At 42.0% G+C, this 13957-nt stretch overlaps 2 protein-coding genes across 5 annotated transcripts in view; one reads left to right on the top strand and one right to left on the bottom strand.

Annotated features, from left to right (window-relative positions):
* LOC140721559 (uncharacterized) overlaps positions 1-8956 on the top strand; it is a 28023-nt gene extending 19067 nt beyond the window's left edge. Inside the window, exon 4 of one of the 3 annotated variants that reach the window (XR_012097402.1) lies at positions 8822-8956. The gene's annotated coding sequence lies outside the window, so the exon portion shown is untranslated. The other 2 variants (XR_012097404.1, XR_012097403.1) reach the window with 2 other exon arrangements.
* On the bottom strand, positions 589-8284 carry LOC140721561 (uncharacterized). 2 transcript variants are annotated; one of them, XM_073036383.1, is made up of 2 exons: positions 8242-8284; positions 589-1817 (listed from the first exon to the last, which is right to left on the bottom strand). In XM_073036383.1, exon 2 carries the CDS (start codon positions 1426-1428, stop codon positions 727-729), a length of 702 nt encoding a protein of 233 aa, XP_072892484.1. In that variant the 5' UTR covers positions 1429-1817; positions 8242-8284; the 3' UTR covers positions 589-726. The 2 variants fall into 2 exon arrangements, with proteins under 2 accessions (XP_072892484.1, XP_072892485.1); XM_073036384.1 differs by lacking the exon at positions 8242-8284 and adding an exon at positions 3865-3958.
* Positions 8957-13957: the final 5001 nt, after the last annotated feature.

Raw genomic sequence — 13957 nt, 5'->3', positions numbered from 1 at the left:
TTGATGTTGTTTTATCTGAACTTGATTTCCTTCCTTTTTCAGGACTCCAGGTTAACCGGATTCTATTCAATGACAAAACAACTTTCCTTCTTTTTCCTTTTTTATTTTTATTTTTGCAAGTTTGGCAGCTCATAGTTCTTAGTTATTAGTCAGTAGTCATAAATAATCAGTCATGTCAGTTATTAGTCTAGTCAAGATTAGTCATAAGGCAGTAGCATTAGCATCCACCTTAGCATTAGGATTAGATGAAAAACTGGCTGCCTGTCGGACTTCGGAGACGATTTCGGAGCTGCACCTCCGTTTCTCTACTGGATCATTATGGTTCCAAACTGGGTGAACTCTCTCGAACGTTTGCGAGCTCTTCTTAAGCCTTGTGCCGTTTTCAAGAAGTGCCTGTGTGCGATGATCCCGATGGCGGAGTTAACCCAAACGCAGTGACAGCAGTGCTCCTTTCCCTGAAAGTCTCAACAATTATTTAAAGTTTGGCATCTTACCGCAGGTTGTGACGCTGCTCCTGGCTGCTGATGTGACGCTGCTCTCGGACTGCTACTGTGACGCTGCGGGTTCTGCCCAAATGTTCTGGCAGTAGGTTCCGTCCTCTCTGCCAGTGAATTCTTGCTCTTTCTTAATACCTTCCTGAAACTCCAGTTTGAGTTGACAATGATGCACATTTGGTGAAGGTGGCCGAGAGAATCTCTTCCCAAAGTCTGAGCAGGTGATTAGCCTCTACCCAGTGTGAACTCGCTGGTGTCTCAGTAGATTAGTTGACAGCGTGAATCCCTTCCCACAGTCTGAGCAGGTGAACGGCCGCTCCCCAGTGTGAACTGACTGGTGTGCCAATAGTTTGGACGACTGTGTGAATCTCTTCCCACAGACTGAGCAGGTGAATGGCCTCTCCCCAGTATGAACTCGCTGGTGGTTTTGTAGATCAGATGACTGAGTGAATCCCTTCCCACATTCTGAGCAGGTGAATGGCTTCTCCCCAGTGTGAACTCGCTGGTGTCTGTGTAGGGTCGATGAATGACTGAATCCTTTCCCACATTCTGAGCAGGTGAATGGCCTCTCCCCAGTGTGAACTCGTTGGTGACTGTGTAGGGTGGATGAATGACTGAATCCCTTCCCACAGTCTGAGCAGATGAACGGCCTCTCCCCAGTGTGAACTCGGTGGTGTTTTTGTAGATCAGATGACTGACTGAATCCCTTCCCACATTCTGAGCAGGTGAACGGCCACACCCCAGTGTGAACTCGCTGGTGTGCCTTCAGTGTGGATGAGCAAGTGAATCCCTTCCCACAGTCTGAGCAGGTGAACGGCCTCTCCCCAGTGTGAACACGCTGATGTACCTTCAGTTTAGATGAGCAAGTGAATCCCTTCCCACATTCTGAGCAGGCGAACAGCCGCTGCCCGTTGTGAACTCGCTGGTGAGCCATTAGGCCAGATGACTGAGTGAATCCATCCCCAGAAATTCAGCAGATGACCAGCCTCTGCCCAGTGTGAACTGACTGGTGTGCCCACAGGTGGGAAAACTGACTGAACCCCTTCCCACACACAGAACAGATGAATGACCTTGCCCAGCGTGAACCTTCAGTTGAGATTACCGAGTGAATCCATTCTCACAGTCTGAGCAGGTGAACGGCCTCTCCCCTGTGTAAAATGACAGACGTGTCAGTTGGTCAGATGACCGAGTGAATCCCTCCCCACAGTCTGAGCAGGAAGGATGGCTGGTTGAATCTCTTGCTCCTTAAATATCTAGACAGAGACAGCACAACTGGTGTGTTGTGTTTGAATTCCCATAGACAAATTCCTTGTCGATTTTAACCTGTAAAAAGATTTAAAAATCCATCAGTGGGTGAAGGACAACATTTGAGATGAGATCACTTGAGTTGCCAAGGTGTGATCTGACATCACACTGTTACAGTAAAGTTCAACACATTGGAGAGCGAATTCTCCTTCTAACTGGGCACAGTGCTGGTATCTGGAATGACCCTCAAACCCTCTGATGTTCTGTAAGAATGGGGCACTTATGCCATCTCCAATCTGTGACTTGGCTCTGTTTGACTCTGTCCATTTGAATTATTCCCTCTTCCCATTGAGCTGAAAGGGTGCCTGGCCCCACAGTAACAGAAACCCTCTCACGCAAATAGCCTTTGTTGACGTGCAGCTGGGGTTTTCCTTTATGTAATGTTCATTTAAAGTGCCACAGTTTCAATGCCATGTCAATATCTCCTGACCTGGCTGGTGGCGTAGTGGCATCAAAGCCAGACTTCGGGATGAAAGCTCCTGAGTTCGAATCCAGCTGGTTCCCCTGCACGCTTTCCATCCGTGCTGGGTTATGAGCTGGTGATCTCTTTGGAAACTCACCCGGCAGAAGTTTCCCCTCATGTTTCCCTTAACATTTCACCTTTCACCCTTAACCCATGGCCTCTGGTTGTAGTCGCACCCCATCTCAGTGGTAAAAGCCAGCTTGCTTTTACCCTATCTATAAACCTCTAAATAGTCATATAACTCCATCAAATCTCCCCTCAATCTTCTACATTCCAAGGAATAAAGTCCTGGCTTGTTCAATCTCTCCTTATAACCCAAGTCCTCCAGACCTGACAACATCCTTGTGAATTTTCTCTGAACTCTTTCAAAGTCTTGACATCTTTCCTGTAGGTTGCTGACCAAAACTGCACTCAATACTCCAAATTAGGCCTCACCAATGTCTTGTACAAAGTCAACATAACATACCATTCAGTACTTTGGTTTATGAAGGACTATGTGACAAAATCTTTCTTTCCGTCCCTATCGAACTGTGACACCAGTTTCAGTGAGATATAAACCTGTATTCCCAGATCCCATTCCTCAACAACACTCCTCCATGTCCTACCAGTCACTGTGTAAGACCCACCCTGGTAGGTCTCACCAACATGCAACACCTCGCACTTGTCTGCATTGAATTCCATTTTCCATTTCTCAAGCCATATTTCCACCTGGTCCAGTTCGCACTGCAAGCCATGATAGTCTTCTTGCAGTCCGCTGAATCCCCAGTCTCGGTTTCATCCACAAATTTGCTGATCCCTAACCATCTTATCATCCAGACTACTGATATAGATGACAAACAACAACAGATCCAGCTCTGATCCCTGTGGCACACCACTAGTCACAGGCCTCCGGTCAGAGAGGCAACCATCTGCTACCCCACTCTGGCTTCTCCCAAAGATAGTGTCTCATCCAATTTACTGTCTAATCTTGAATGCTGAATGACTGAACCTTCTTGACCAACCTCCCATATGAGACTTTGTCAAGTGCCTTGCTGACGTCCATGTAGACAACGTCCACTGCCTTGTCTTCATCCACTTTCCTGATAACTTCCTCGAGAGACTCTATAAGACTGGTCAGACATGACCTACCATGCACAAAACCATGCTGTCTATCCTTAATCAGTCCAAATCGATCCAAATACTTATATATCCGGTTCCTGCACATACGTTCTAATAACTTTCCCACTACTGATCTCAAGCTCACAAACGTAACATTTTCTCGTTTCTCCTCAGAGCCCTTCTCGAACAGTGGAACAACATCGGCTGTCCTCCAATCCTGCAGTACCTCACCTGTCACTAAGGATGATTTAAATATCTGTGCTTGGGCCCCAATAATTTCTGCACTTGTCTTCCGCAGGGTCCTGGGGAACAACTTGTCAGGCCCTGGGGATTGATCCACGCTAATTTGCCTAAAGACAGCAAACACCTCCACCTCTGTAATGTGTACAGGGTCCATGAAGTTGATGCTGCCTTGCCTCACCTGTGTCCATCTCCTGAGCAAATACAGATGCTAAACTACTATTTTAAACCTCCCCCATCTATTTTGTCTCCCGTATAGATTACCATTCTGATCGTACAGAGTGGGCTTGTTTCTGTTCTGACCTTCTCCATGTTTCTGTGACAGAAAAGCTGGCCAAACTTGACAGGAAGGGGAATCTGGTAGGAATGACGACGGAGCAGTAATGGCTGGAGTTTCTGGGAGCAACTCGGGAGGTGCGTGGTAGATATATCCCAAAGAACTGGAAGCATTGGAAAGGCAGAAGGACACAACCGTGGCTGAAATGAGAAGCCAAAGCCACCATAAAAGCCAAAGAGAGGGCAAACAAAAGAGCAGAAACTATTGGGAAGCTTTTAGAAACCAAGAGAAGACAACTGAAAAAATTGTCGGATGAGCTCACGGTGTGGAATTATGATATTGTAGCACCCTTCAGTCTGAGGCATTGAGAGGAGCAAAATATCCAGGGCCTCGATATCTCTTGAAAACCAAGGTTCCCTGCACCAGTTATCTTTCAACTTTTAGTTTTGCAGGCACCTACAAACTCTGCATCATCAAAATTTCACTTCTGAAGAACTCCCACTCACCAACTAATTATGGTAATTATCATAAATTATCAAATTAGTAAAATTATAAATTAGCAAATTATCATAATTTGCCAGAAGACAGCTTGTCCCAATCCACACTTGGCAGATCTTTTCTGACGCCATCAAAATTGACCTTTCTCCAATTTAGAATCTCAACCCATGGTCCAGACCTCTCTTTTTCCATATTTACTTTGAATCTCATGGCATTATGATCACTAATTTCTGTCAACAGCCCCGGATCATTTCCTGATAGTTTATTGCACACGCAATTGCATATGCAACTTCTACATTGGGAATTCTACGTCCCGATTAAGGGCACATTTGACAAACTCTACCCCAATAGTCTTTTTATGGTATGGGAGTCTCAATCAATATATGGAAAATTAAAATCACTTAATATATCAACCTTTGTTTCTTAGCATGTTCTGTGATCACTGGAGAAAGATTTGTTCTTCTATATTCCTCAGACTATTGGCTGGAACCAAGTCCCAGCAATGGCTACAATATCATAATATATGGTCCATACATACTGGTTGTGTGGTGGAAAAAAACACAACAGTGCCTCTTTCACCTCAGAGCATTGAAAAGTTTGAAATGGGGACCTACATCCTAAGAAATTTCTACAGGGTCACAATTGAGAGCATTGTGACTGGCTGTGTCACTGCCTGGTATGGGGACTGTACTTCCCTCAATTGCACGACTCTGCAGAGAGTGGTGCGGACAGCCCAGTGCATCTGTAGATGTGAACTTCCCACTATTCAGGGCTGTAAAGAGGACCCGAAGGGTCAATGGGGATCCCAGTCAAGCCAACCAGCAACTGCTCCAGCTGCTACCATCTGGGAAATGGTACCGCAGCATAAAAGCCAGGACCAGCAGGTTCTGGGACAGCTTCTTCTACCAGGCCATCAGACTGATTAATTCGTGCTGATACAACTGTATTTCTATGTTATGTTGACTGTCCTGTTGTACATACTATTCATTATAAATTACCATAAATTGCACATTGCACATTTAGACAGAGACTTAATGTAAATATTTCTACTGCTCATGTATATGAAGGATATAAGTATTAAAGTCAATTCAATTCCATTCACCCCCTCCATTATCTGTTCTGTCATTCTGGTTCCTCCCTACCTGGAACTTTAAATACCCCACTAGCACTTGCAAGCCTTACCACTAGGATATTAGTCCCCTTCTAGTTCTGTTCCCCTAACTATCGAATCCCCTATCACATCTTTGACTTACCTCTGCCAGATAATCCCTCCCCCAACAGTTTCGAAAGTGGTCCACCTATTGTTGTGGGGGATGGCCACAGGAGTATTCTACGATGGCTGTTTAACCTCATTCCCCTTCCTGACTCTCACCCAGTTTCCTGTGTCCTGCACCTCGATGTAACACACCTCTCTTTCTGTCATTTCTATCACCCCCTCCCACTCCCGGCTGATCCGGAATTCATCCATTTCAAGATCCAACTCCTTAACGTGCTGGATTACAAGCTGCAGCTGGATGCACATCTTGTAGGTGAGGACATCAGGGACACTGGAGGTCTCCCCACCTTCCCACCAATGTCCCCTCCAATTTGTAATCACCAGTGTGCACAAAAACCTTGTGCTGTGCAAATTTTTGCCCAGTGAGAACAACATGTGCACACTGAATTTTATATAGAGAGGTATTGATTTCTACAGCTAGCAAGTCACTGTCAATAAGCACTTTGATCTCCTCTGGGTTTCACCGACTTCATCTTCACTCTCACACAGCCTATGTAACAGGCCTGTAGCAGTACTGAAGGATTTTCTCGCCAGTGCTTTTGCACACCGTATATACATTGGTAGGCAAAAGTTTGGGCACCCCGGTCAAAATTTCTGTTATTCTTAATAGTTAACTGAGTGGAAGATGAACTGATCTCCAAAAGTCATAAAGTTAAAGATGAAACATTCTTTTCAACATATTAAGCAAGATTAGTGTATTATTTTTTGTTTTTACAATTTCAGAGTGGAAAAAAAGGAAAGGAGCACCATGCAAAAGTTTGGGAACCCCAAGAGATTTCAGCTGTCAGATAATTTTTACCAAGGTCTCAGACCTTAATTAGATGGTTAGGGCTATGCTTGTTCACAATCTTCATCAGAAAAAGCCAGGTGTTGCAAATTTCAAAACTTTATAAATACCCTGACTCCACAAACCTTGTCCCAACAATCAGCAGCCATGGACTCCTCTAAGCCCCTGCCTAGCACTCTGAAAATTAAAATGCATGATGCAGGAGAAGACTATAAGAAGATAGCAAAGCATTTTCAGGTAGCCATTACGTCAGTTCGTAATGTAGTTAAGAAATGGCAGTTAACAGGTACAGTGGAGGTCAAGTTGAGGTCTAGAAGACCAAGAAATCCTTCTGCGAGAACTGCTCGTAGGATTGCTAGAAAGGGAAATCAAAACCCCTGTTTGACTGCAAAAGACCTTCAGTAATATTCAGCAGACTCTGAAGTGGTGGTGCACTGATCTATTGTGCAGGGACACCTGTACAAATATGACCTTCATGGAAGAGTCATCAGAAGAAAACCTTTACTGTGCCCTTGCCACAAAATTCAGCGTCAGAAGTTTGCAAAGGAACATCTAAACAAGCGAAACGACGAAGGGTCTCGGCCTGAAACGTCGACAGTGCTTCTCCCTATAGATGCTGCCTGGCCTGCTGTGTTCCACAAGCATTTTGTGTGTGTTATCTAAACAAGCCTTATGCATTTTGGAAACAAGTCCTGTGGACTGATGAAGTTAAAAAAAGAACTTTTTAGCCACAATGAGCAAAGTATGTTTGGAGAAAAAAAAGGGTGCAGAATTTCATGAAAAGAACACCTCTCTAACTGTTAACCATGGGGATGGATCGACCATGCTTTGGGCTTGTGTTGCAGCCAGTGGCACGGGGAACGTTTCACTGGTAGAGGGAAAAATTAATTCAATTCAATACCAGCAAGTTCTTGAAGCACACATCGCACCATCTGTAAAAAAGCTGAAGATGAAAAGAGGATGGAAATCAAGTCATCATTTTACTCGTTTAGCTATTCACAGGAACAGAAATTTTGACCAGGGGTGCCTATCACTGTATGCAATTTTCTTGCTAAATGGTGCTTCAAAAAGTTGTACTTCCAAATATCACTCCTCTTCTTCCCACTTGCAAATTATCCAACAACTTTTGCATTACCACAATATACACAGGTCACACCAGTTTCTGTACTGTACATAAATATTTCCCCTGAACCCTCCCTCAAGTTACGGACAGTGAAGAACTCGGTGATGACAATGCCAACGAATATGAAGGGAAGGGCAGTACTCTGTCTCATTGGAGTCTGGCACATTTGTGATGTGAAAGCCCAGTGTTTGATATTATTATGTGCCCAGAGAGAATTGGACAGAACATGTTCTCATGGGCAGAAAAGTCCAGAGCAAGAGCAGGCAGAACAAGCAACACACACAAAATGCTGGAGGAACTCAGCAGGCCGGACAGCATCTATGGGAAAGAGTACTAATGCTGAGTTCCTCCGTCATTTTGTGTGTGTTGCTTGGATTTACAGCAGCTGCAGATATTCTCTTGCTGCGGTTGGAGATAGAGCAAAGGTGATTTTCTCAACAGCTGATAGAAAGATTTTGTTCTCTTTTTTCCGAATTCCTAATCCTTGCATTCAGATTGCTGGAGCTCAGCTCTGTCTGTGAGATCTAACTGCTCCCGTTCCCTGATTAGCCGGAAGCTCCCCGGGGCCGGTGTACGGATCGTGGGGCTGAGAGAGAGGAAAAAGACCTTGCCTGTGCCGTGTTTACGGGCCACAGTTCTCACAGCAATTGTCACTCAATTAGAGCCAAAAAAGCCCTTACCTTTCCGCTCCTCCCGACATTTTGTATACTGCACGCATGCGTAGTTATCGGAGACGGCAGCAACCCTGCGCCTGCGCATTTGATCGGTGCTTCAAACGGCAGAGAAATTTTAATCGCGCGGCTTTATGGGTAATCATGGTGCCATTAAAAATTTCTGCAAGCACCTGTTCCATGTCCATATCTTAGTTTTTTTTTGTGTGTAGAAAACTCAGCAGCTTTCTTAACGCAGAAAGCAGCTCCCATAAACGATACACTAAATATCAACAGGCATTTCGTGTATCTAATGCCAAAGTACAATCCTCTTACAAATGCAGATCTGAAACAAAAGAGATTCTGCAGTTGCTGGAAATACAAAGACGCACACACACACAATACTGGAGGAGCTCTGCAGTTCAGGCTGCAACTAAGCAGAGGAGTACACAGTCTAGACATGCTGAAGGGGCTCGGATTAAATGCTGCCCATTTCTTCCTCTCCACATTTGCTGCCTGATCTGCTGATTACCTGCAATGTTTTGTAGAAATTAACCATTTTGTTTTTCAATTAACCAGTTTCCAAATGTTTCTCATCTTTCATTTATAGCCACATCCTGCTGGTCTGGTTCCTCTTCCTCCTCCTGCTCGTAACTCGAAAGAGACTGCACAGATTGATCAGGTGGTTAAGAAGGCAAATGGCGTGGTTGTCTTTATTAGTTGAAGCATTGAGTTCAAAAGTCGGAAAGTTGTGTTGCGGCTGTTACGAGCCTGCGGTCGTACTGTGACTGTTTCTTTAAGAGCGCCGGCGTCGTGAGGAGGCGGGACTATGACGTCAGTCACAGGCTGACAGCGCTGACTGTGGACTGAACCATAAGAGAGAGAGAGAGCGATCTGCAGACAGGCAGTCGGGAGAGGGAGAGAGAGAGAGAGAGAGAGAGAGAGAGAGAGAGAGAGAGAGAGAGAGAGAGAGAGAGAGAGAGACTAGAAAAGCTGATAGCTTTAGTTAGTCGCAGCTGAGGCTTCGAACTCTCCTATGCCCACAAGAGTGGGTTGACCATCGGTACACGGAACCACAACGAATGTGTGTGGCTGTCACTTCGTATAATCCATAGGAGTGGATTTTGGAATATTTTGTGTTAACCCTTGCCTGGGTATGTCTGTGTGATAACCCCTGGAAGACGGTATTCCATGACAGGTCACTTTCGCTGATAACTCGTATGTGGACGGATTCAACGGATAAGAACTTCGTCGACGGTTATTTTGAAGTAACGGCCTTTTCTCTACGTTTCACCCTGGATTACAAATATCTCTCTCCCATCATTTATTCCGTGGATTACTGAACTTTCCTACTTTGCCATCTCAAGACTCTAAGCTTTGTTCCCTCAGTCTGGATAGTTTGGGAATTATATTTACACATATATACACTTAACACTGTTAACTTTCCTTTATTTCGTTAAGTTACTATATTATAAGTAGATACTAATAAAGAGAGTGGTTTTAACATCAAAACCAGACTCCAGTGTGAACTCTATTGCTGCTGGTTCGTTTCTAAAAAGTTTAAGTTCGAAACACAGTTTTATAAAACTAGTTAGACCACATCTGGAGTGTTTCATACAGTTCTGGTCGCCCCCATTCTCGGAGGGATGTCGAGGCTTTGGACAGAGCGCAGAAGAGGTTTACCAGGATACTGCCTGGATTAGAGGGCATGAGCTATAACGAGAGGCTGGACAAACTTGTGTTGTTTTCTCCAGAGCGGCGCCGGCTGGGGTGAGACTAGATGGACGTTTATAACATTACGAGAGGAATAGATAGAGTGGACAGACAATATATTTTTCATGGGGGTTGAAATGTCTAATACATTTAAGGTGAGAGGAGATGTGAGCGGGAATTTTGCTTCTTTCCACGGAGTAGTGGGTAACTGGACATGTGTCTGGGGGTGGGAGAAGAAAGCGGCCACGTGGTCCCGTTTCCTGTACACGTTTTCGGCAGATCTGCAGCATCTGCGGGTCACTGCTCTACGTGTACGTGTAGCTTCATCTTTCCCCGTTCAGACAAGGCAGTGAGATCCGGATCTGTCACGTCCTCTCGTTGTAGTGGACAATATGTTTTTTTTTCTGCAATATTTTCAGCATGTTCCATTCACTGTTTTTATCTGCTGAAGTGCTGCCAATGTTTCTAGGTGTCTGACCCATTTATGTGAGAATTTAGCCTTTTCTATTTCTCTGAGCTTCTCATAAATGTGTACAGTTTAGTTAAGCTTCACTCCACTTCTTCCAAAGCAACAACCCAGTCAGTCAAATAGTTCCACACAATTAAAATAGATTATTACATCGTTTTTTTAAATTTTGTACTATTTATATAATTTAACTATGTAATATTTATATTCTTATATTAAAACATAATTGTTAAAATCTATGGTTATCAATTAGGTTCTACTGCTGCCGCAGAGACAACGAATTTCATGACATATGTCGGTGCTATTAAACCTGATTCTGATATTGATATGGGAGACACATTACCGGTCACCTGATCCCTGTTACCGCAGATCATAATGAGAGATTGAAGCCTTTTCTATTTACTTGCATTCCTCAGAAATGACAACAGTTCAGTTTTCTTCTGCGGTTCCAGAGCAGAAGCTCAGTCTGTCTAATATTTCCACACAATTAAAATGGGGAATTTGTTTATTATCATCACGTACTGAGCTACAGTGAAAATCTTCCCTGACGTACCATCCACACAAATCAATACATCACAACAGTACATTGAGCTGAAATACGACAGAACAATAACTGTAACAAAGCATTATGGCTGCAGAGAAAGTGCAGTACAGATAGACATATGGTGCAGGGTCACGTCGAGTTACATTGTGAGGCCGAGACCATTTTATCATTCATTTGGCTTATAGACACAGACAGAAAGCCGTCCTTGAGCTTGTCATTACTAATAACTACAGCTCTTCTTTTTTCTCAGTTTCTCGTGGCACTAGACGGGAATGTCCATTAACCCCTTTATTATTTAATCTTGTATTGGAGCCTTTAGCTATAACACTACGTGAAACTAAAAATATTCTCGGTATCTCTATGAATGGAACCATAAGCCATAAAGATTTCTCTTTATGCAGATGATCTTTTGGTTTTTATTTCAAATCTTGAGGAATCAATTCCTAATCTTTTGGAAACACTTAAAGATTTTAGTAAACTTTCAGGATATAAACTTAACTTGAATTAAAGTGAATTGTTTCCATTAAATGTCACTGTTAGTATATATAATGATATTCCTTTTAAAATTGTTAATACCTTTAGATATTTAGGTATTATAATTACTAAAAAACATAAAGATCTCTATGAAGCGAATGTAGTTCCTTTAATGGACTCCATGAAACAACTATTTTCTAGATGGAATCCACGTATTTTTTCTTTAATAGGTCGTATTCACGCTGTGAAAATGATGATTTTACCTAGATTTTTATATATTTTCCAAAATATACCTATCTTTTTAACTAATTTTTTTTTCGATCAAATTGACTCTCTTATTTCTTCCTTTATTTGGAACAATAAAAGTCCAAGAATTAATAAGTATCATTTACAAAAATCTAAAAAAATGGTTGACTTGAACTTCCTAATTTAAGACGGTATTAGTGGGCTGTGAATATTAGACAATTATGTTTTTGGTTATATTGGGTTGATAATACCCAAAAATCATTATGGGTTGATTTGGAATTAAAAGTTCTGAAACAATTTTATTTAACTTAAATTTTAGGAGCTCCATTACCTTTACAGCTCTCTAAAATTCCAAATTTAAATCTTTACCCGGTTATTAAACAACCCCTACGGATTTGGGTTCAGTTTCGTTTTTTAAAAAAAATTTTGAACAATTTAAGTTGTCTAGTTTTTATATCGAAACTTTTCATTTAAACCTTCAACAACTGACCCCATTTTTTCTCCTATGGAAAAATAAAAGGATCCTTTGAAGAGTTAACTAATAAATTTTCTCTCGCTCATACACATTTTTTGCAATACGTTCAGGTGAAACATTTTTTACAACAATGTTTACCTAAGTTTCCATATTTACAAGAATCTGATTTGTTCGATATCATTTTGAAATTGAATCCCTTAGTGAAAGATTCCATTAGCAGAATTTATAATTTGTTTTTATTACAAAAAGAGAACGTATCACTAAAGATTAAACAATATTGTGAGAGAGAACTTAACCTTTGTTAATGAAGACTGGCTTCGAGTTTTGAAAAACGTAAATTCTTCTTCTGTATGTGCCAACCATTGTTTCATTCAATTTAAAATTGTTCACGATTATTATTTAACAAAGGAGAGACTATCTGAAATATTTCCTACTATAGACCAATGCTGTGATAGATGTGAAACTAAAGTAGCTACTTTGTCACATATGTTCAGGTCATATTCTTCATTAAAATCGTTTTGAAAATCTTTATTTTGTACAATTTATAAAGCTCTGAAAATTAGTTTACAACCTAATAGATTGACTGTTCTATTTGGAATAGTTCCACATCATATTCAGGGTATTTCATCTTCAGATCGACCTGTAATTTCATTTGTTACACTACTGACAAGAAGGGCTATTTTATTAAAATGGAAAGATATTTCTTCCCCTACATTAATTGAATGGTTTTCGCAAGGAATGTTATGTCTTAGTTTGGAAAAAAATTAGAAGTAGAACTTTTGATCCTCTATTCGATTTTGAGGGAAGTTGGGGTTCTTTTGCCAAATATTATCATTTAATTTGAATTACGCTATATGGTTTCCTTCCAATTTTATTTTTTTATAAATATGAAATGACGGTTGATGTTTCTTATTTTCATATTTAGATGATGGTCAAATGTGTGTTACTTATGTAGTTAGTGTTTTTTTTTCCTAGTTAGAAGGGGTTCTTTTTTTCCCTTTTATATATATATTTCCAATATTATATTTTACGATCAGTTCTTTCAGCTTTATTAATTGTATACATATTAATCTATTGAAGTTTTGTATAATTTTATAGCTGTAGAAGATTATGTACCTATAAAAAAATTATAAAAATGAAAAAAAATGAAAACGACAAAACAATAACTGTGACAAAGCATTATGGCTGCAGAGAATGTGCAGTGCAGATAGACATATGGTGCAGGGTCACGTCGAGTTACATTGTGAGGCCGAGTACATTTTATCATTCATTTGGCTAATAATCACAGACAGGAAGCCGTCCTTGAGCCGGGTGGTTCGCGCTTTAAGGCTTTTGTATCTCTTCCCCGATGGGAGAGCGGGTTTGCAGCAAGAATGTCCAGGTTGTGAGGATGTTTGAGTACATGGCCTGCTTTTCCGAGGCAGGGGAAGTGTAGGGAGAGTCCATGGAGGGGAGGCTTGTTTCTCTGATGTTCTCTGTTCTCCAAAGTTCTCTGCAGTTCCTTGCAGTCATGGGCAGAGCAGCAGCCGTACGAAGGCATGAAGTATCGACAAGAAGCTCAGAGACCTCGGCCTTCACCCTGCCTTGTGTAGCTGGATCCTGGACTTCCTGACAGATCGCCGGCAGGTGGTAAGAGTGGGCTCCCTCACCTCTGTCTCTCTGACCCTCAGCACACATACCCCACAGGGTTGTCTCCTTGCCCCCTCCTTTACTCTCTGTGCACCCATGACTTCCGTTGCCACCCACAACTCCAATCTGCTAATTAAATTTGCTGACGACACTACACTGACTGGCCTGATCTCAAATAATAACGAGGCAGCCTACAGAG

Source organism: Hemitrygon akajei, unplaced genomic scaffold, assembly GCF_048418815.1.
Source record: "Hemitrygon akajei unplaced genomic scaffold, sHemAka1.3 Scf000057, whole genome shotgun sequence".
Classification (NCBI taxonomy): Eukaryota; Metazoa; Chordata; class Chondrichthyes; order Myliobatiformes; family Dasyatidae; genus Hemitrygon; species Hemitrygon akajei.
This window is presented reverse-complemented; position numbering and strand designations above follow the sequence as displayed.